The sequence below is a fragment of the Gadus chalcogrammus genome, chromosome 12, assembly GCF_026213295.1.
Source record: "Gadus chalcogrammus isolate NIFS_2021 chromosome 12, NIFS_Gcha_1.0, whole genome shotgun sequence".
Classification (NCBI taxonomy): Eukaryota; Metazoa; Chordata; class Actinopteri; order Gadiformes; family Gadidae; genus Gadus; species Gadus chalcogrammus.
In genome coordinates this window covers 5557336-5577844 of record NC_079423.1, presented here as the reverse complement: position 1 = coordinate 5577844, position 20509 = coordinate 5557336, and the positions used below count along the sequence as shown (strand labels likewise).

General features: G+C 44.5%; 1 protein-coding gene across 1 annotated transcript in view; it reads right to left on the bottom strand.

Annotated features, from left to right (window-relative positions):
• Positions 1–9127, bottom strand: part of atp10a (ATPase phospholipid transporting 10A) — a 39361-nt gene extending 30234 nt beyond the window's left edge. The window contains exons 1-4 of the mRNA XM_056603829.1: positions 8236–9127; positions 5851–6055; positions 4637–4722; positions 171–277 (exon numbers count right to left, since the gene is read on the bottom strand). Coding sequence (XP_056459804.1) covers positions 171–277; positions 4637–4722; positions 5851–6055; positions 8236–8657 — 820 coding nt within the window. The 5' untranslated portion in view covers positions 8658–9127. The remainder of the gene's footprint in view (positions 1–170; positions 278–4636; positions 4723–5850; positions 6056–8235) is intronic.
• Between the last annotated feature and the right edge of the window lie 11382 nt (positions 9128–20509).

The following is a 20509-nucleotide window of genomic DNA, read 5'->3' as shown; positions in this document are numbered from 1 at the left end:
TACTTGGGCCCGCGGTTCCCAGTCTGTTTTTGGCCCCTGAACACATCTTAAGGTCTTTGGGAAAATAAAATAAACTAAATAGTAAACAGTTACCAGCTGGGGTGAGGGGATTAGGAGGCAAGAGGACAGGATGGAAGTGAAGGGGATAGAGGAGACGTTGCCATGCCGACCTGCGTAGATGACGATGCCCACAGCCTCCTCTGTGTTGCGGATGGTGCAGCCGCGCAGAAGCAGGTTCTCCTTGTAGAGACCACACTTCCTCCCACTGCCGTGGATGCTAGGAGACACACAGAGAACCACACTAGAGAACCACGCAAGGAGACGCATGGAGAACCACGCTAGAGAACCACGCTAGGAGACACACGCTAGGAGACACACAGAGATCCACGCTAGGAGACACACAGAGAACCACGCTAGAGAACCACGCAAGGAGAACCACGCTAGAGAACCACGCTAGAGAACCACGCTAGGAGAACCACAGAGAACCACGCTAGAGAACCACGCTAGGAGAACCATGCTAGGAGACACACAGAGAACCACACTAGGAGAACCACGCTAGGAGACACACAGAGAACCACGCTAGAGAACCACGCTAGGAGACACACAGAGAACCACGCTAGAGAACCACACTAGGAGAACCACGCTAGGAGACACACAGAGAACCACGCTAGAGAACCACGCAAGGAGAACCACGCAAGGAGAACCACGCTAGAGAACCACGCTAGGAGAACCACGCTAGGAGACACACAGAGAACCACGCTAGAGAACCACGCTAGGAGAACCACGCTAGGAGACACAGAGAACCACACTAGGAGAACCACGCTAGGAGACACAGAGAACCACGCTAGAGAACCACGCTAGGAGACACACAGAGAACCACGCTAGAGAACCACGCTAGGAGACACACAGAGAACCACACTAGGAGAACCACGCTAGGAGACACACAGAGAACCACGCTAGGAGACAAACAGAGAACCACGCTAGGAGACACACAGAGAACCACGCTAGAGAACCACGCTAGGAGACACACAGAGAACCACGCTAGGAGACACATGGAGAACCACGCTAGGAGACACACAGAGAACCACGCTAGGAGACACACAGAGAACCACGCTAGGAGAACCACGCTAGGAGAACCACGCTAGAGAACCACGCTAGGAGAACCACGCTAGGAGACACACGCTAGGAGACACATGGAGAACCACGCTAAGAGACACATGGAGAACCACGCTAGGAGACACATGGAGAACCACGCTAGGAGACACACAGAGAACCATGCTAGAGAACCACGCTAGGAGACACATGGAGAACCACCCTAGGAGACACACAGAAAATCACGCTGGGAGAAGTTGTATTGTAACTAAATGCATTGAGGAATGGCTGTCTCTGAATGGTCTGTTGGTTTAAAGCAAGGTAAATGACTAAACTTTGCATTTCCCCATCCTAATACATATTGAGCCACAACGATACATTTATTCATTCATACAATCCTGGAAAAGTGGAGGAAAAGTAAAAACAATAGCAAAGTAACAAATAACTAACTCACACAAAATCGTACACTCACACAGCATAAAACAAACCTAATAAATGTATATTTTTTAATTAACAAAAAGGGATGAAGGAGGGGAGTTGAGGAGGTTGCAGTCACTCGCCCCGCCTCCACTGATCAGGCCCTGAGGATCACAGTCATCGTCGTGCTCCAAACGGAACCCCCGTCTCAGCACTAAATCCCGCTCACAGACCAGCGAGCGTACACGAGAATCACTGGCGTACCCTACAACTTACACAAGTGTACACGGCAGCTCCCTCAGAACTCCCCTAGTACATCATGCTTGTCACACCCCATCACATGACTGTGTCTTAACCCCGCCCACCCAGGAAGTACCAACACCTCTTGGGAGTAAGCTTCGACTAATGAAGAGGATCAATTTGGAGTTAACACATTAAAAAATGAGTCCAGTGTGATTGTGTGGGACTGTGTCAGGATTGCAAAGCCAATCTTAATCCTATTATCAAAAAGAAAAACAGGATTAGAAGTGTTTTAGGGGAATTGTCCCAGGCCTTTGTAATACTGATATGATTGAACCTGTGTTGTGGTCATGCTCTTGAAGAAATTAACAAACGATTAGTTGGCAGCGTAAGCTAGCAGGTCGCCACTGGGACTGCTGTACCTATCGCCATGCAGCCTCTCCAGATTAATGTCCGTCCCTGGGGAGGACATCAGCAAGAGTGCAGCACCCCTAAGAGTCTCCCCGGCGAATTAATCACCACCCCAGACAGAGTGGCTTCTAGTGGCTACAGCTGTTGCTGCTGCTGCTGCTGCTGGCTGCAATAATGAACTAAACACTGGAGACAGGGTTGGAAGCTGTGGATGAACGCACCCTGATCCTCCCCCGTGATTCAGGGATCTTATCAACCTGGCCATCGTGTGCTTGTTTGTCTCCTAGCAACGCTGTTACGGCTGTTTTCGTAGGGTCTCCGTCAGAGCTGAGTCGAACCGTCAGAATCACATGGGTCAAGATCAGCGGACAGAGTGGGTATGTCCGCCACCAGACATAGCATCTACTCCTCCTCCTCTTTTACCCTCCGTGTACTCACCCGCCTCTCCCAATACTCTTTAATCTCCCTCCTCCTCTTCCCTGCTCCTCCTCCTGCTGCTCCTGCTCCCGCTGCTGCTCATCCACCAACCTTCCCACTGCCCCCCCTCCTCAACCCCCTCCTTCACTTCTTCCATGAACCTCCTTCCTCCTCCTGCTTCTCTTCAATTTCCCCACACTCCCCTCCTCCTCCTCCCTCTGACGCTTTTCCCTCACGCCTCCTCTTCTCCCCCAGGCGACTTTCAGGACATCACCTCATGTTGTGCCTCAGGAGAACATGCATTCAGCCCCAGCTCAGAGTACACCAGCACATCGACACAGATCAACCACACTCAAACACACACGTGTGACATGTTTTCAATGCCACATGTGCCAAACCGTGAGAACATGAGAAGGCGTAGGCTGGCGTGATGTGTGTCTACAAAACGGTAGATAAACCAGCAGAGAGCTTGCCTTGGGAAGAGGAACAGACCTTCCGAACACAGATACTCAAATGTTCCTTGACTTGTGGCACAACCCTTACCCTGATGACATCATCGTCCGTGTAGCAAAGACTTCCCCAGCACCAGCCGAAACAGAATAGAAACCCAATGAAGGTCAACGGAGGTTAAGGTTAAATTCAAGATAGAAAATAAAATGCCTTGACTTACTGCCAAACCTAGTTGAGTCATAATTATTCAAATGTTTACCTAGCCTCTTGCATACACCCATGTTTAATATTCCCAGTTCATTTAGAAAGGTAAATATCTGGAAGGAAGGATTCAGTAAAAAAAAAAGAAGAAGATAGATGCTGATGCACTTAAAACTTCACACCTTAATTACATTGAAAATTCAAGGGAGCAACTGAAATATGTTTCTTGTTCATCACAAAATTATCCGCAATTTAATCCGCTGGGAAGAGCGTCAAGTGTTTGGGTGTAACGAAATCATCATGAAAACATGAAACTCCATGATAGTGCCATGACAGAATAAGATGGAGAGAGCACCCATGACCGCGTCTGTGACAATAAGCTTAGCTATGGAAAACAACATGTATCTTAGCAACAGAAAACATTAAGCATGTTACAGAATAACAACATTTAGATTAGCAACAGAAAAAATGTAGCTTGATACAGAAAACAAAGTTTGGCTCAGCAACAGAAACCAGGATACGACATAAAGCTTGGCAACATAAAACAATTGTATGAGTAGCAATACAAAAAAACATTAGTTTAGCAATAAACAATAGCATTAGCTTAGTAGTAAACAACAAAATTGGATTATCAACAACCCAACTACATTTAGCTTAGCTGTACAGGCAGATATTGCAAAGTGAAAATAAGCAAGTAGAGTCTGGACTTTCTGTGTATATATATATATATATATATTCAAGAATGATTAGGGAATGTCTCGATCATCATCAAATGTGTCCCCCGAACTTGCTAAAAAAACAACAACATTCAAACTAAGTTGTAGTAAGATAAGAGACACGTCCATTGCATGGATTTCTGCCACAGCCAGTTAGACTCCTGACAGGCGGAGATAATTAAATACATGTCTCCTCTCGCTCTCTTCTAAAACCCTTAGCCATAGCATACAACCAAAATATAGCATGAGTGATGACCAGCAGAAATTAAATATTTAGTCACCCGTACAACATTGTGTTGAGAAAACCCCACATAGATAAGGCTACAAGGACCTTTAAAATGATGCTTGCATAAATTAGTATTGAGCCATAATTAACCTACCCGAAAAAAGACAATTATAAAAGGTCAAATGCGCTTTTCTACTCGGAACAATACAATAACCTCCCCATCACCTGTCAACAACCGTCTCATACAAAGAGAAACCTGCTCTCCGGACACTCCATCACACACTAACGCCTGATTTCAGAACACAAAAGGCCCTCAAATGTGGCAGCTAATTAACAACAAACCCAAAACAATCCAAAACAAAACAGCAATTGTTTGTCACGAATAGGGATGCAAAGTGTCAAATCGCCTCTTTTTTATAACTAACTTGTAAACGATCGAGAGGGTTGTAAATAACTAATTACTCACATGTAGCCTCGGAATCGGTTCAGGTCATTGTTGGGCTTTTCACACTCGATTACGCCGTTGTACTTGGACGGGTCAAACTCACAGTCCTGCAAAGGAGGATTTAGCAGGGTTAGTAAACTCATAGAAGACTCTAGTGAGAGAAATTAAAGGCTTGTTCCTTTTATTATCTTACTGTTAAGCACACTTGCGTCCTCACACACACACTCTTAAGTGCACGTAATTTTCAAGTTACCGTTTTCCAGGGGGTCCAGTTGCTCATGTTAAGAATGAATGCACTAACATTCTTGTAAGAACCTTTGTAATAAAGTGACCACCAAATAGTGTATCTTCAGAATACATGTTATTATTGTTGGTTAATCGGTAAGGATTAATTCTTGAAAGAAGCATCTGTATAATATTAAACCACAAATCACGTTATTAACAGTGTCATCGTATTCATAGTGTGGCCCTAATGGCTTACATTTCAATACATCAGGCAGTTAATAGGTTAGGAGATCAAAAAGCAGTTGTTAAGAGTGTGAAGTGAAAGTGGTCATTAGCAGAGTTTTTAATGAGGAGCCAGCTTATTCCCAGCAAGGTGTGATCTGTGAACTGGCAGACCAGTTAAAATGAGTCAACAGACAAGATCCAGCTGAGTATACCAGCACATAGACACGTGAAATCTCTTTAAACATACAGAGAAGTAACTTTAAAGAACGAATAAAACGTAACCGCCCATTTGAAGAGATTGTGACTTTTAAGGGTATCTTCCTAAAACTCTACTCACTATGATGTCCGATCATGATATTTACAGTTTTTGCCAAATAGGCAACATACAGGCAAAGCAAAAACAATTTTTCTTCAGCGATTTATTGGTGTGATCGACTCCATGGTGCGATGGGGTGAGGGGATGGGGAGATGTAGGGTTAAGAGTGAGATGGGTTGTGGAGGAGGTGATTGGAGGAATTGGATTGAGGTAGAGAGGAGATTTAGTCGCGAGTACAGTGAGGTGATGGAGTCATGAGTAGGGTGAGGGGACGGAGTCTTGGGTCGAGTGAGGTGATGGAGTCATGAGTAGGGTGAGGGGATGGAGTCTTGGGTCGAGTGAGGTGATGGAGTCATGAGTATAGGGTGAGGGGATGGAGTCTTGGGTCGAGTGAGGTGATGGAGTCATGAGTAGGGTGAGGGGATGGAGTCTTGAGTAGAGGGAGGTGATGGAGTCACGGTGGTCTCACCAGGTGGAAGAAGCTGCGGACCACCTGTCTCTGCTTCAGGTTGGTCTCCCCGTCCAGCGTGGCGGTCTCAATGTGACACAGGCGGTCTGGGTCGCTGGAGCTGAGCAGGAGAACGTCAGCCGGCAGGATCTCGTTGCAGCGCAGCCTGATGAAGTCCCCGACCCGGATCTGCTTCCAGAACCGCTCCAGGTAGCGCTTCTCCGGTCTGCCAGGGGACGGAAGGACAACAGCTTTGGTTTCACTTTGTTTCATTTTCTACTTTTAATGCTTTGACAGCAGAAAAATGGGGCAACTTTGTTTTCGCTGGATAGTGTACTTTCCCTTGGGGAGAAATGCGCCTTTATTTATGTTTAATCATAACCGAACCATAAAGAAAACAAACTGCCATCAACACTGACTGTACACAGATGAATAGCACTAGCTGTTCTAGGTTCTTAATCACAGCATTACAGGGCTTCACCATCCATTTTTCCTCTACTCCACTTACATTCATTTCCATGGTCTTTAGTGCGTTTGCTATACATAAAACACTGCTGCATTATTTATCTTTACGCACCACACGCCTTACTCGATCAATAACTGCACTAACGTAAAAGCATGACTGAAGGCTCCTGCCTCATCCACCCAAATAACCTTAACTAAATTTGGCAACACCACCCAGGCAGTTTGGTTGGGCTGGATTCTGAGAGATTCTTCTACACAGATAAACCTCTCTGGAAATCAGACGCTCCTCCTAAGCAACCAAAGCGTTGACGTCTAAAAAACTCTCTCCTGTCGAGACCTAAACAGCCTATTTTGTATTTCAGGTGATTTTAAAGCCCCTGGGTTGGGTAGGAGAACAGGGACTTTCCTGGCAACCTGTTGCCTCATATTGCATCATTGTGTGCTTGGAATTCTCAACGATGACGTAAACTGAAAGCACAGGTTCCCTGAATAAGATTAATTCCATACCAAAAAACATATACTATTATACTTTGAACTATTGACATTAAAAATAAATTGTCATTCAACTTATGAATTACATTTACATTATTGTATGCAATAAATGCAATAAAAATGACACACATTTTTTATCATTGCTTCTCTAGTTCTAGTAGTTCATACAAATGATCATCTATTTTCCCAGAAGATAAGCACCACTCTACTGCAGGTGTATTCAGGAATGCTGAAAGTATGCTTTTCCCGTCTCGCACCTGAGATTGCTATCCGTATGGGTGCTTCGTGGATACACATGTGTTTGCTGTTGAAGAAGATCATTCAGGAAAAACCAACAGATGTTTTACAACCCGAAAGATTCTTCTTTCCAAAAGATGTTTCAGAACCGCAAGAGTTATTAAGCCTTCAAAACCAAACATTTTGTCTTCATCAAGCTTATCATTTACTTGTATCATTTGGGTGCATTCTATATAATCTTTCTATCATAACAAATGGCGGGAGGGTTGAAACATGGGTTTTAGGATTAACTCCCCTTCCATAAAACAATAAATTCTCTATCTAAATAGCTTTTTGGAATAAGGCTGGAATTCCTTCTATCATAAACATGAGGTCCATCGTTTATTTATCTTCCTGTTTACAAATAAAATACCTTTGCGGTGAAAGGACGCGTCTGATATGCGTTGTATCGTCCTGATAGAGATTTATCTCATGCACACAAACTATTTACACATCCACTTAGAACTCCATATAGACGTGTCATATAGCATTTGCTCAGTACTGTATGTGCAGTTTTAAGCACTTTAAGGTTCAGAATGGGATGCCACGCACAATAGCGACCACAGGGAACTAAACCTTGAATTATGATATTATGGCCTGAGGAACAGCGCTATAGCCATTAGACCTTGGCTTTAAAAAAAGAAAAGAAGGTAAGTCACCAAACACAGAGTCCTTTGATGAGTGTGACTTATGCTCACTGAGCAAACAGGGACAGCTTTTCATAAGCGAACACACACACACACACACACACACACACACACACACACACACACACACACACACACACACACACACACACACACACACACACACACACACACACACACACACACACAAAAAAAGTATTCATGGAACATGTTGTTTTAAAAGTTACGCTACGTGACAATTCCCGATTGAAAAACCACAGCAGAAGAGAAAAGTGAAGACTGCTTTGAGACATAAGCGAAATTGGTTCCAAAAAGTTCCTCCAAAGTTGACACCTCCAAAGTGTGTAGCGATGGGTGATAGTAGAAGTGGTAGGACTTCAGCAAACATATTAGGCCTTTAGCATACACACTGGGTCTATTGTTTTCCACACACGGTATGATATTTGGGTTCAAGTAGTAACATGCTGCTACTGACCAACTATCACATTCGTTTTCAGCTTCAGACGATCGTGGAGATCAGGCCTACCTGCTGTACACCAGACAGTCCATGTGATTGATCTCTGTATCGGATCGGTGTCTCCTGTAGTCCTCCCACAGGTCTTTGATTGCGGTCACGGATAGAATGAAGACCACGGGAGCCAGGGCAAGTTCGGGTTGAAACGCATTGACAACGGGCACGAAGTTCAGCAAAGCGATGAAGACAAAGTAAACATTAGCGAACCTGTGGAACTGCTCGAAAAGATTCTTTGGCAGAAAAGACAGGAGAGTGTATTTGGTGGTTTTTATCTTATTGTCTGAGAAGTGTCTGTTTGGGTTCTCCTCTCCTTTGGCATTGTCGTACAATATGTTTGCGTGGACGATCCGTGTTTTGTTCTCCTTGTTTTTCTTCTTTTTCTGCGTTTTAACCTTTACTTTCACCATCCCGGCTTCTTCGCTCTCAGGCGCCATGGTTTGGTTTGCTCCCTGTCTCAAACTTTTCCACACTTTTTCTTTCGCCCCGTGTTAACGCCACAAAGTACTAGGTGATCATGCTCCCAGCCCGGGCAGAATGACTCCAGCATTCTCGCTCAAGCGACTATCCACTCGCTTTCGTCCATGTCGGTCCCTCGCAAGTTAAGAGGAAACGTTTGCCTTGTGTTTTTCTGTAATTTTTTACCCCTACTGTCGCTGAAAGGATGCTGGGAGTGTAGAAACAACATCGGCTTTCAGGAGCTCTACCGCAGATCTCTGCATCATGGGGATGCGATCTGAAGATGCGTGTACGGGTCGCGGCTGTGTTTACAGATCTGTGAATGTGCGCAGATTCCGCACAAAGATGGGGTTCGTCAAAGGGGGAAGGGTCTCGGTTTGAGAGAAATATGACCCGCATGCCCCTCCTTGGTCCGACCCAGGTCGCTTTTTTTCTGGAAGTGCCACGCGGTATCATTTGAGAGTTGATGCGGAATTATTAAACATGCGACTGCCCTCTTGTAGACCTGCCCATGGATCACACGACTCTGCGTCGGTTTCTGTTGCAACTTGCAACTGTAGTTTCCGTTTTGTGTCATCTGAGTTATGAACTTGTGTTTCTAAGTATCCACTGAAAAAAATATAAATCAGGCGCTCTTGAATCGAAATGTTGATGAAAATAATGATAATAAAGATAATTATAATAATAATGATAATAATACCAAACTTTTTTTTCCTGCCTCTCTATTTCCTGCCTATTTATTCCTGCCTATATGGTTTTTTATATATATATATATATATATATATATATATATATATAGGCTTTATAAATATATATGTTTGATATATATATATATATATATACAAGTGTATATAACTAACCAACCAACCATCCTACAAAATAATGCATAGTAAGTAAGGTATAAAACATATTAGTTTGACATACTTGAACTAGATCTCAGATACAACAGATATGTTAAGAATGGAAAACTATCTATTAATAATTGTTTATTATGTTCTTTATTAATTTGCACTAAGCTGTTGTACGCCCCCCTACAGTAAACAATCTAGGGGTGTGTGTGTGAGTGTGAGTGTGAGTGTGTGTGTGTGTGTGTGTGTGTGTGTGTGTGTGTGTGTGTGTGTGTGTGTGTGTGTGTGTGTGTGTGTGTGTGTGTGTGTGTGTGTGTGCGCGTGTGTGTGTGTGCGTGTGTGTGTGCGTGCGTGTGTGTGCGTGGGTACATGCATGTCTGTGCCCTATGGCCTGCAGGCCATGCCTGTGTGTCCGGGTGCCATGAGTATCTCGGCGTGCCCCCTCTCAAGTCCAGCCCACTCCAGCCATCCATCAAGTGCAAATTGAATTGTTCCCCTCGCGTAGATGCCACAAGTACACGCCCCCATTAGTTTCCCACCCAACAGCTGGATCGCCCTGGCTGCAAATTGCCCCAGACGGACTGGGATAGGTGTTTGATTTATCACCCCTTGGGCTTCTGTGGGCTAAGTGGCCAAAATGTCCTTTTCTTTTTCTAAGTGCTGAGATTTCACAATTCCCCGGCCCCTTTATCTGAGGATCCTTCATCCCAATGACTGCTATATAGGTGTCCCTTGGTGTCATTATGGGGCTGAAGGCATATGCTTCAGCACGCTGTTACCATTATCATCAGTAATTTGCACCATGCACCACAAAAAACAAAGCTGGGTGGGGCAGCGGTTGGAATGTGTTGTATATATCAATTAAGATGGTGTGATTTTATTATTCTCACCTGTAAACAGTTTAGGATGAAAGCGTCTGAAATGACTAATTGTATGTCTCTTTGGACGATTTGTAACAAACGAAATTGTGTTAAATGCTACAAACGCTGCACAATCAAAATCGATCTTTCAAAGAGGTGATATAGGAGAGGGATGTTAAATGATAGCACTCATTAATCAGCCATTATAATTCCATCCCACCTGGAGGTCTGTGCTGTCCATACATAAGTGAATGATGACTGCAGAATATTGATGGAGAGGGGGGATCAGACGCCATTCTGCTAATGATCACATACCTCCTCATTACGTGTCATGTACACAAAGGCTGAATACGAAGACACACTCTGCTACTAATACCATCACTATACTACTACAACATGTACTTCTACTTCTACCGGTTAGTGTAAGGCAAGGCAAATTGATCTAGATCACACAATTACTATAACAGAGGCAACCCAAAGCGCTTTACAGAGTACACAGACAAAGACACTGAGAACAAACGATAAAAACAATATAGCAAGTAAGCGAACACACATAGAATAAAAGCAATAAAAACAAACAGGCAAAAGCACAGTCGGCAAAAAAATAAAAAAAAACAAAGAAAAAAATCAAACAAAGCAATACATTTGATTGAAGAAAATGTATTAAAAGTAATGGTACAAAGGTGGGTTTTGGCTTTGTTTGAAAATAAGGCGGCATTGTCTCAGGTCTTAGCTCTACTGGAAATTAGTTTCAATTTTGAGCAGCATGGCATCTGAAGGCAGCTTCACCTTGTTTAGTTTGGACTCTTGGAAGAGCCCAGCAACCCAACAACTTTCTCTGCAGCTTTCTGGATCAGCTGAAGTTATCTGATCCTTACGATATCTTTAGTTGATATGTTATGGGGAGACTCTCTGATGTACTGCTATTGATCCAAAATACTATCAGTCTTGAAGGTAGGACATGAACCCATTCAGGGCCATTAGAAGGGGTCCCCACCATTGGTCAAGTCTGTTGATTAATAATTATGTTCAACCTTACAAATCCATAAGATAGGTCCAGTCAAACAAGGTAGGAGACTTAACACAAATCATTGTTGAGATTAATGTCATTCAGAACCTTGATAATCTTGGTACTGTGGGGTAAACTAAATCCATACTGGAAAATGACAGGGTTATAGCTGCTAGAAAGTTGCGGCCAGAAAGTTTCCCCATAATTTTGCTAACTAATGTATGTTTGCCATTTGTGTATTCTTGTAAACATTTGAGATGAGCAGCATAAGAACACCTGTAAGCTGTGCTGTGCATAGCCACATCAGGATATACACCTGACTTAACACATTGACACATTATCATGTGTGGATGCACTTCAGTACACCTGTTCAAGTTTAGTGCACTTGATACAGATAGATGGGTCTAATAAAAAAGATATAGAGTTGTTTGTAAACCAAACTGTACAATCTGTAATTTTGTTGTGCACATGGTGAATATTGTATTCACATTCGTATCTTTTAATGACAAATGATTTATAAGAGTTACAGCACTATATTTTCTATAATTCAATCTAATGGTTAAGACATGACAGATTTTCATCGGCCCTCAAAGGCATTTAGAATTACTTATGAGGCCCCCGATGAAAAATATTGCCCACCCCTGGGTTAGCCAGTACAGAGACATGTTCATTAAGGTGTAGGTATAGACAGTCCATACAGAGACATGATTAAGGGGCAGGTAGAGTTAGGGGCCATCCAGAACCAAAAATCGTTTCTACCGGGACCCCCATTACACTGTCAATCTCCCTTATAATAGCATTTGGCCTCACGGAATTATAGAAATCCTATATTAAATCCTACCCAGAAGGCTTATTATTCCTGAATAAAGTGACCAATTACAAACTTAGAAAATAATTATATTTGTATTTGAGTACAGGCCGATAAATGACTAAGTATCTCACTTAAAAGTGTTTGAAAGAATATATTTAAAGCATACACAGGTTGGATCCACTGGCTTCATGTGTGATCCTTGGACACTAAATATTTTTGTAAAAACTACAGTACTTTGGCGAGGTAAGATAATTAAGTGAGTTCAGGAGTAGGTTTGATTTGGAATGGAGCAGTGGAGGCAGACAAAGAAAAGACTCTTTTGTAAAGAGTCATTCAACAAAGTAAAATGTGTTTTCCCCCTGAATTCCCCCTATGATTATCACTTCCCTGTAGGCAAGATGAGGTGTTAAAGAAAATATCCAATAAGTATGACACCATGAACGCTCTAAAATGAATTAATTAACACATCGACTCCCGGAAAGGAGTGGGTGTGCTCTAGAACAATCACACACTTCCAACCAAACCTGTAGGGGTCCCAAAGAAACACGTTTACAGTTAAAAAGATTCAAAGGATCATTACATCAAACAGTGATATCGGTTTGACCTTCTGAAGCTACCTTTAAACAGACTGAAATAAAACTAAACTATCTAAAAAGACAGGTGGAAAACTAAGCCATGCTTATATAAACTAGGCTACCGTCAGCCATGCATATCCACAGAGTTTAGTTTATGCAGGGGAAACATGGTGTGAAGGGGAAATACATTATTATACGATATTATGTTAGCCAGATGTAGCGTAGCCGTCCAGCTCCGTCAGACAAAGCAGTCAGAAGCCAGAAGAGGGCATGCTACCCCAGCCAGTAATAACTCACACACCCCTACACTACCCTTGAAATGTCAGCACTGTGTGACTGTGTGTGTGTGTGTGTGTGTGTGTCCATGCCAGTGTATATGTGTCTGTGTGTGCGTGCGTGTTGGGGGGGAAGCCTGCATAGTGTGTCTATCTGTGTCTCTGTTAATGTGTGTGAGAGCATGCATGCATGCGTGTGTATGTGTGTGTGTGTGTGTGTGTGTGTGTGTGTGTGTGTGTGTGTGTGTGTGTGTGTGTGTGTGTGTGTGTGTGTGTGTGTGTGTGTGTGTGTGTGTGTGTGAATCTGTGTATCTGTGTCAGCATTAGTGTGTGTGACAGAATGCATGTATGTGTGTACCGGTATGTGTGTGTGTGTCTGTCTGTCTGTCTTTGAGTAAGTGTTTGTGAGAGCATGCTAGTGTGTGTGTGTGTGTGTGTGTGTGTGTGTGTGTGTGTGTGTGTGTGTGTGTGTGTGTGTGTGTGTGTATCTGTATCAGTGTGAGTGTCTGTGAGAGCATGTTTGTGTGTGTCAGTGTGTGTGATAGCATGCATGTGCGTGCCCATGTGTGTGCATGTGCTTAAATATCTTTGCGTTCGAGTGTTGTAAGAGCAAGCATGTGTTTGTGTGTTTGCGTGTGTGTGTGTGTGTACGTGTGTGTGTATCTGTTTCCGTGTTAGTGTGTGTTAGAGCATGCAAGTGTGTGTATGTGTGTATCTATTTTTGCGTTAGTGTGTTGTAAGAACATGCATGTGTGTGTGTGTGTGTGTGTGTGTATATGTACCTGTCTTTGCACGAGTGTGTGTTGTGAGAGCATGCATGCATGTGTATGTGTGTGTATGCGTGTGCGTGTGTGTGTGTATCTGTGTCAGTATAAGTGTGCGTGAGGGCATGCGAGTGTGTGTGTGTGTGTGTGTGTGTGTGTATCTGTCTTTGCATGAGTGTGTAGTGAGAGCATGCAGGCGTGTGTTTGGCTATAAAAGGGTTCAGTGGGAGTTCCTCTGTTCTCTGGATAGCATCCAACTCTCCCAACCACAACCTTCGCGTTGTTATCGCACTCTATTCTTGATCCACACAACATCCCCACTACATCTCCACACATTCACCAGGGAGAACCTTGGTAGATATGCCCCCTTGGCTGAATCTAAACATGGCATTGAATGACCCCATACACACAAGGACAAATAAACCTCCCGAACCTACCTTTAATAAAAGCTTTCAGGTAAACACACTTCAAGGTTTTAATAAGTGGAGGACAGGTGTGTCACGAAATTAAGTTCACCGGCAGGTGACCAGGTATCCCTAACAGCCAATCATAGGCTGTGCAATGCAGTAGCATGGGTTAAACCTAGAGGGGGAGTTGTCTAATGCAGGCCAATGTACAAGTGGTGTTTGGGTTTGAAGACTCCTGCTTTCTCCTGCTTTCTGAACACACAGCCTCGGAGGTAGAGTCAGCTAGCGTTGACCGCTCTCCTTACATCTCGCAGCAGACGTTCATCTCCGGGAACACTCTTAGTTCGGACAAATAAAGACGTTCCAGGGCTGAATAATTGAACTGGAAGGAGAGGCGCGTCAGATGGGTGCTGAGTGAGAGACTGAGAATAGCATGTTCCTGTTGCCTGGTAACCGGGAGATATTTGGCAGCTTGGCACACCTCAAGTGTTCCTCAGGTGCAGTCCATCAACACGGAAGAAAACGGAAAATGCAAGGAGAGAACTGAACTCAGGTCTGAGGTGAAGATCTTGTCACTCTTTGTTGGGAGTGAAGGAGGGGCGGAGCTAGAGTGGGGTTTGGACAACCTCCAGCCTCTAGTGTCGAAGAGTGATGGCCATGAGAAAGGAGGATCGTTGACGACGGAAGTCTAACGTTACTTGAAAGTGTCTTTTTGATCAAGAAGCCTCCGAAACATGACTGATACTGCAATTGAATCATTAAGTCATTAGGCAGGCAAAAACTTTTATCCAAAACAAATGAGTGATTCGGTTTTGAGGAGGGCCTCTTGCTGAGGGAGTCCTACAGGTAGACCACAGACATCTTGGATTGAACCCAAACCACTAGACTATCCTGCTTTCAATATGCAGAAACATGCCCACACACACACACACAGATAAACAAACAAAGCTCTGATGAGTAATCATCATAATTCCCACTAGGTTCATTGTAATACTCCTCTACCCTCCATGCATATCATTATAATTGAACAGGGTTCTGTTACCACCCTCAACTCCTGAGACGCTGAGCGCTTGCACGCGGGCGGAGACCAACCGACGCAGGAGAGATTGATCCGGACAGAACATGAGCAGCTAAGGGAGGCCTGAATTAGCATCTCGCTCTCTCTCCCTGAATACACCCAGGCCCCAACACCCCCAAACCCACCCCTCCCCATCCCAACCACCACCACCACCACCACCACCCCCCAAACCCACCCCTCCTCCCTCCCCAGCACCATCACCACCACCACCGCCCCCCCCACCTCTCATAATGAATCCTGCCGATGGATATTACCTTTGTCACGCCGAGGATAAGCGATGATGCCGGGCCCTCAGGATTGTGGGAAGCGGGGGACGGGGGGTGGGGTGGGGGTGGGGGGGACGGGGGGGGGGGATTGTGCTGATTCTGTTGAAGTTGCAGATCAATCTGGTGGGATGATGTACAGCGTGTCGGGGGTGGGGGGCTGTCGTAACAAAGGATCTGGTTTTTAATCAGGGACTGCAGGCGGCACGCAGAGCGTGGGGAACCACTGTTCTACCGTCAGCGGGAAACAGCACACACAGAGAGAGAGACACAGAGAGGTCTAATAACAAACCGGCTTAATAGCTTATGCAAAGGAGGCAGGGAGGCTGGTCCGGGGGATGTCACAGTCGCACACGGAGGTCTGCAGAGGCAACACGTTACGCTACGTGTGTCTCCGATCCGCCTCGGATGAGCCAGGAATAGTCCAAAGTGTATCTGTAGAACAGGGTTGAATCATATAGCCGTGAATATCCCACCATCCATCCTATACCTATCTGATCCGGAAGCACGGCTGTTATATTGTCTTTAAACAGGTTGTTTTGGTGTGCACGCGCAATCTCTTACAAATTTCACATTTTGTGATGTCCAAAGTAGCCTATCACGATTCCTTAAGCAAGCAAATAGATGGCAATTATTCGGTCGAAGGAAGTGGATAGTACGACAGTGTGTTTTTAAGTTGAATATTTATAGGTTATGACCTATTTCAGGAAGAAAATAACATCGCTCAATCATTTTCAGAATCAAATGTTTTGACTCATTTCCTTTTATTTAGGGGAAGTGATAGATGAACCATGTGTTACCGTGGTAACTAGGGCTTCTGTCTCAGTCAACAGTAGTTTGGAGGAGTTTTTAATCAGTTTAGCTACTAACTGAGCGTGTCTGTCGGCTGTTGAATGAGAGGAAGAACAAGGTCAGGGATGTTCTTCCTCACACGCGCAAATTCAATCAGAAACCCCTCAGAGTCTGTCTCCCGAGTCCGCAGTGATTATATTGTGGTTAGTCATTGTGCCTGTACAGTTTATTACCTCATGTTTGTGTGTTGGAACATGAGGGGCCCGATACATCATCCCCTCTTATTGGTTGGTGACAACACAGCTCTCAGGTGTCTGGGAGAAGTGTGTGTGTGTGTGTGTGTGTGTGTGTGTGTGTGTGTGTGTGTGTGTGTGTGTGTGTGTGTGTGTGTGTGTGTGTGTGTGTGTGTGTGTGTGTGTGTGTGTGTGTGTGTGTGTGGGTGTGTGGGTGAGTGTGTGTTTGTTAGTGTTGGATTTTATTGTGACTGTATCGGCTCACTGTCATACAACTGTCAAACTTTTTTACATCACACTTCGAAAAGGCCTGAGGATGGCCTTACAGCCAAATAAAAAATGAATTGTCTTAAAATAAAAATGATAGCACAGTATAGTTTGTGGCCTCACAAAGTTTCCGCCAGGTACAACAGTTTGGTGGAACCGTTTGCACCAGCTAATCTCTTCCGAAAATGAATCAAGGTCACAGTGTTGAAACGATACCGTAATTTAGAAGACGCTTTGACTGAAAGTGAATTCAGATAACGGCCATTAAGGAGCAGGTAGGGATTAGGGGGCATCTTGCTCTCGGTTGCCTACAGTGAGACTGTGGCCGTTGGGGAATGAACCAAGAACATTTCGACTCAGAGGCAAACACCACTAACCCCTAGACTATTTCCCACATCTCCTCTGTTCATACCTGAGAGAGAGAGATAGAGAGAGAGAGCGCGAGAGCGAGAGAGCGCGCGAGAGAGAGAGAGAGAGAGAGGGGGAGAGAGCGAGAGAGAGAGAGCGAGAGAGAGAGAGAGAGAGAGAGAGAGAGAGAGAGAGAGAGAGAGAGAGAGAGAGAGAGAGAGAGAGCGAGAGAGCGCAACACCACCACAACACGATCTCCAGCTGTTTCGTGGTGAGAGCGCGAAAAATAGCGTGAGAGAGAGAGAGCAACGCCACCATGACACCGATCTCCCTCTAATAACAGAATAAGCAGAGGAAGCCACCTTGTTATCTGCGGTGTTGAGCATGCCACAGCAGATGGCGCGGTAATCTCCGATCGATTGCTTTGTGAATTATGGCGGCTTCTCATCCCACCGACCCTGAAAGAAAATCTATGGCCACATTCCAGCGCAAGCACCCCGCGGATTAAGGTGTCATTCTATTTGAGTTTGCCGCCTTACTCGCACACTGTAAAACGTAATCCGGCCAGAGGTCAGAGGTCGATGTTTTCCAAGCGCAACGACAGATATCCTCGGAAAAGACTACAAACGTTAAATCCATCAGGCTTACGCTTCTTTTTGTTGAGGTGACCGGGGGCCGTTGAAATAGGCCTACCTCATCTCTGTTCAGAGAAAATATTTTTGAACTGAAAAGGATATTTTAGATTAGTGATTTGTGGGATGGAAGAGGTGAGGTGAGGTATGGGAGGGAGTAGAGGACAAACGTTAAGGCCTCATCAGGAAGTCGCCATAGGCTTTACCTTAACACCCCACTAACGCTTGTAAACAATTACCGTGAACCGTAAACCAGAGCTGTGCCAACCCAAGGCAAGGCAATAACCAATAACGTGTTCTCATTTATTTCCAGTTACTGTTATTATTCCCACCATCACACGCTAATGGAGGCGGGTGAAATCTCCGGGCAACGCGACGAGAAGACAGGCTGGCTCTGAGACGATGATGAAGAGGAAGATGACAAGAAGGAGGAGGAGGAGGAGGAGGAGGAGGAGGAGGAGGAGGAGGAGGATGATGAGGATGATGGCGGCTGAGCGGCAGGTGATTGATGGGATCTTCCTCACGGACTCAACTTCTGGGAGTTTACGGCGCCAATTAAAGCTGGAAGGTTATTGGCCAGCGCTTTATTGAAAAGCGTCCCAGCAGGCCGGAGGCGCGTATTAACAGTCTGGTTAGCGTGTGTAATGAGAAAGCACCGCCGCTCAACAGACTTTATGACACACTGGCTGGTCTGCTGCTTAATTAAGAAAACCTTCTCGGCGCTACCCAACGTTAAAATGGGTTTTTCAATTCCTTTTTGTGTAGGTGTGTGTGTTGGATGTTTCTCCAGCCATCAGGGAGTGATTTGTCACCATGGATGGTAGATGGGGATCATACTGCTGGACGTCCTTGAATGGTTCTTTAGAGGTGGGGTATTTCATATTAGGCTAGATGTTTATCGTGCGTTTCTTTGTAGACATTTGCGAGGATATGAAGATATTCAGATATGCGGTCGCTTTTCGGGCTATAAAATAATAATAGGATTTGAAAGGGTTTTGGAGGGTTGAGTAAAATCAAGTCTGCTTTTACAATTTAATTAGAGAGAAATGCAACGCAATGTAAAGGCAGTGAACTGTTATAGAGGCCTGCTTATATCAAGGTTTTCCTGAGTTAAAAAAAAAAATCAAGTCATTATTTAATTAGAAGGCCGGTTTTTTGTTACACCAACGATCCATAACGCTGAGAAAAACTAAACGCAACGTCTCTTTGCGCTCTACTGCGCATGACCTGCTTCGTCGAGGACCGCGCTCACGCAACGTTTCACGCACTGGGAGTAATCTGAGGCCCAGATAAATCACAATAATTAACTCGATAATAATATGATGAATATCCTCGCAAAATCGGATCCTTTTTTTTTCCTGTTTCTTTCTGCTCCATCAGCAGAACGTGCGCAGCCTGTGGGAAATCATGCATAGATCTGGCATGCACCGTACAGGAACGCGGCGCCCCAGGGCCAAGTTCTTTTAATTACAACAACACGCGCCAACCTGTCGTCAAGGCGACGCCGACCCTCAATCAATGATCCGGCAGCGGATCAATGTCAGTCACACACGCTACTGAAAAAAACACCATGGGAACAGTCCCCCTTTTCAAGCAGAACCTGAGTTTGGAGGCCGGAGTGACACAGAAGAGTGTCAGGTGTTGTGGAGATTTCTGATACCCGTACCTTTCAGAGCAGGACCAGAGAGAGAGTGGGCGACAGAGAATGAGAAAGAGACAGGGACAGGGACAGGGACAGAGAGAGAGAGAGAGAGAGAGAGAGAGAGAGAGAGAGAGAGAGAGAGAGAGAGAGAGAGAGAGAGAGAGAGAGAGTGAGTGAGTGAGTGAGTGAGTGAGTGAGTGAGTGAGTGAGTGAGTGAGAGAGAGAGAAAGAGACACACACAGAGAGACAGAGACAGAGACAGGTACAGAGACAGAGACCAAGACCGAGACCAAGACCAAGACCGAGAGAGATAGTTGCAGCCTACATTTCAAGAATTTCTCCATTGAGCTTCACCAGTAATGAATAGTAATGAAACCGAATAAACAACTCACCGCGCTCTCTCTCTCACACACACACACACACACACACACACACACACACACACACACACACACACACACACACACACACACACACACACACACACACACACACACACACACACACACACACACACACACACACACACACACACCATGATTGTGATTTGGCAGCCAGTGAAAAGTCAAATGCATAGGAGAATATCATAAATGGTTGTTTATGATATTTTCTGCTGACATTATGAAACTAAATTCCCATGGCATGGCTGAATGGCTGGAATATCTTTAATTCCTCGTTTACTACCCCGGTGTTCAGACTACTATGGATTTATAGACGTACTGAAAAGTAACTTTAGCATTAGCACTCGGATATGATGAGATCTGTTTTTCTCCCCTTAAAACTGCTTGTATAAGGTAAACGTTTTTCGAAGACTCTTTTCAACAATTCAGGGGTTAGATCAGTATCACAATAATCATTGTTTTTTGGCGGTTCATTTACAAAGTCTGTTGAGGTTCATTGAGACCAAATGCGAGAAGAAATAATGTCGGCAAATATAATCATTACTTTTTTATAGAATGCAAGTAATTGTAATATGAATATGACACATTTGCCATTCATTAGTATGGCACTGACTAATTGAGATCC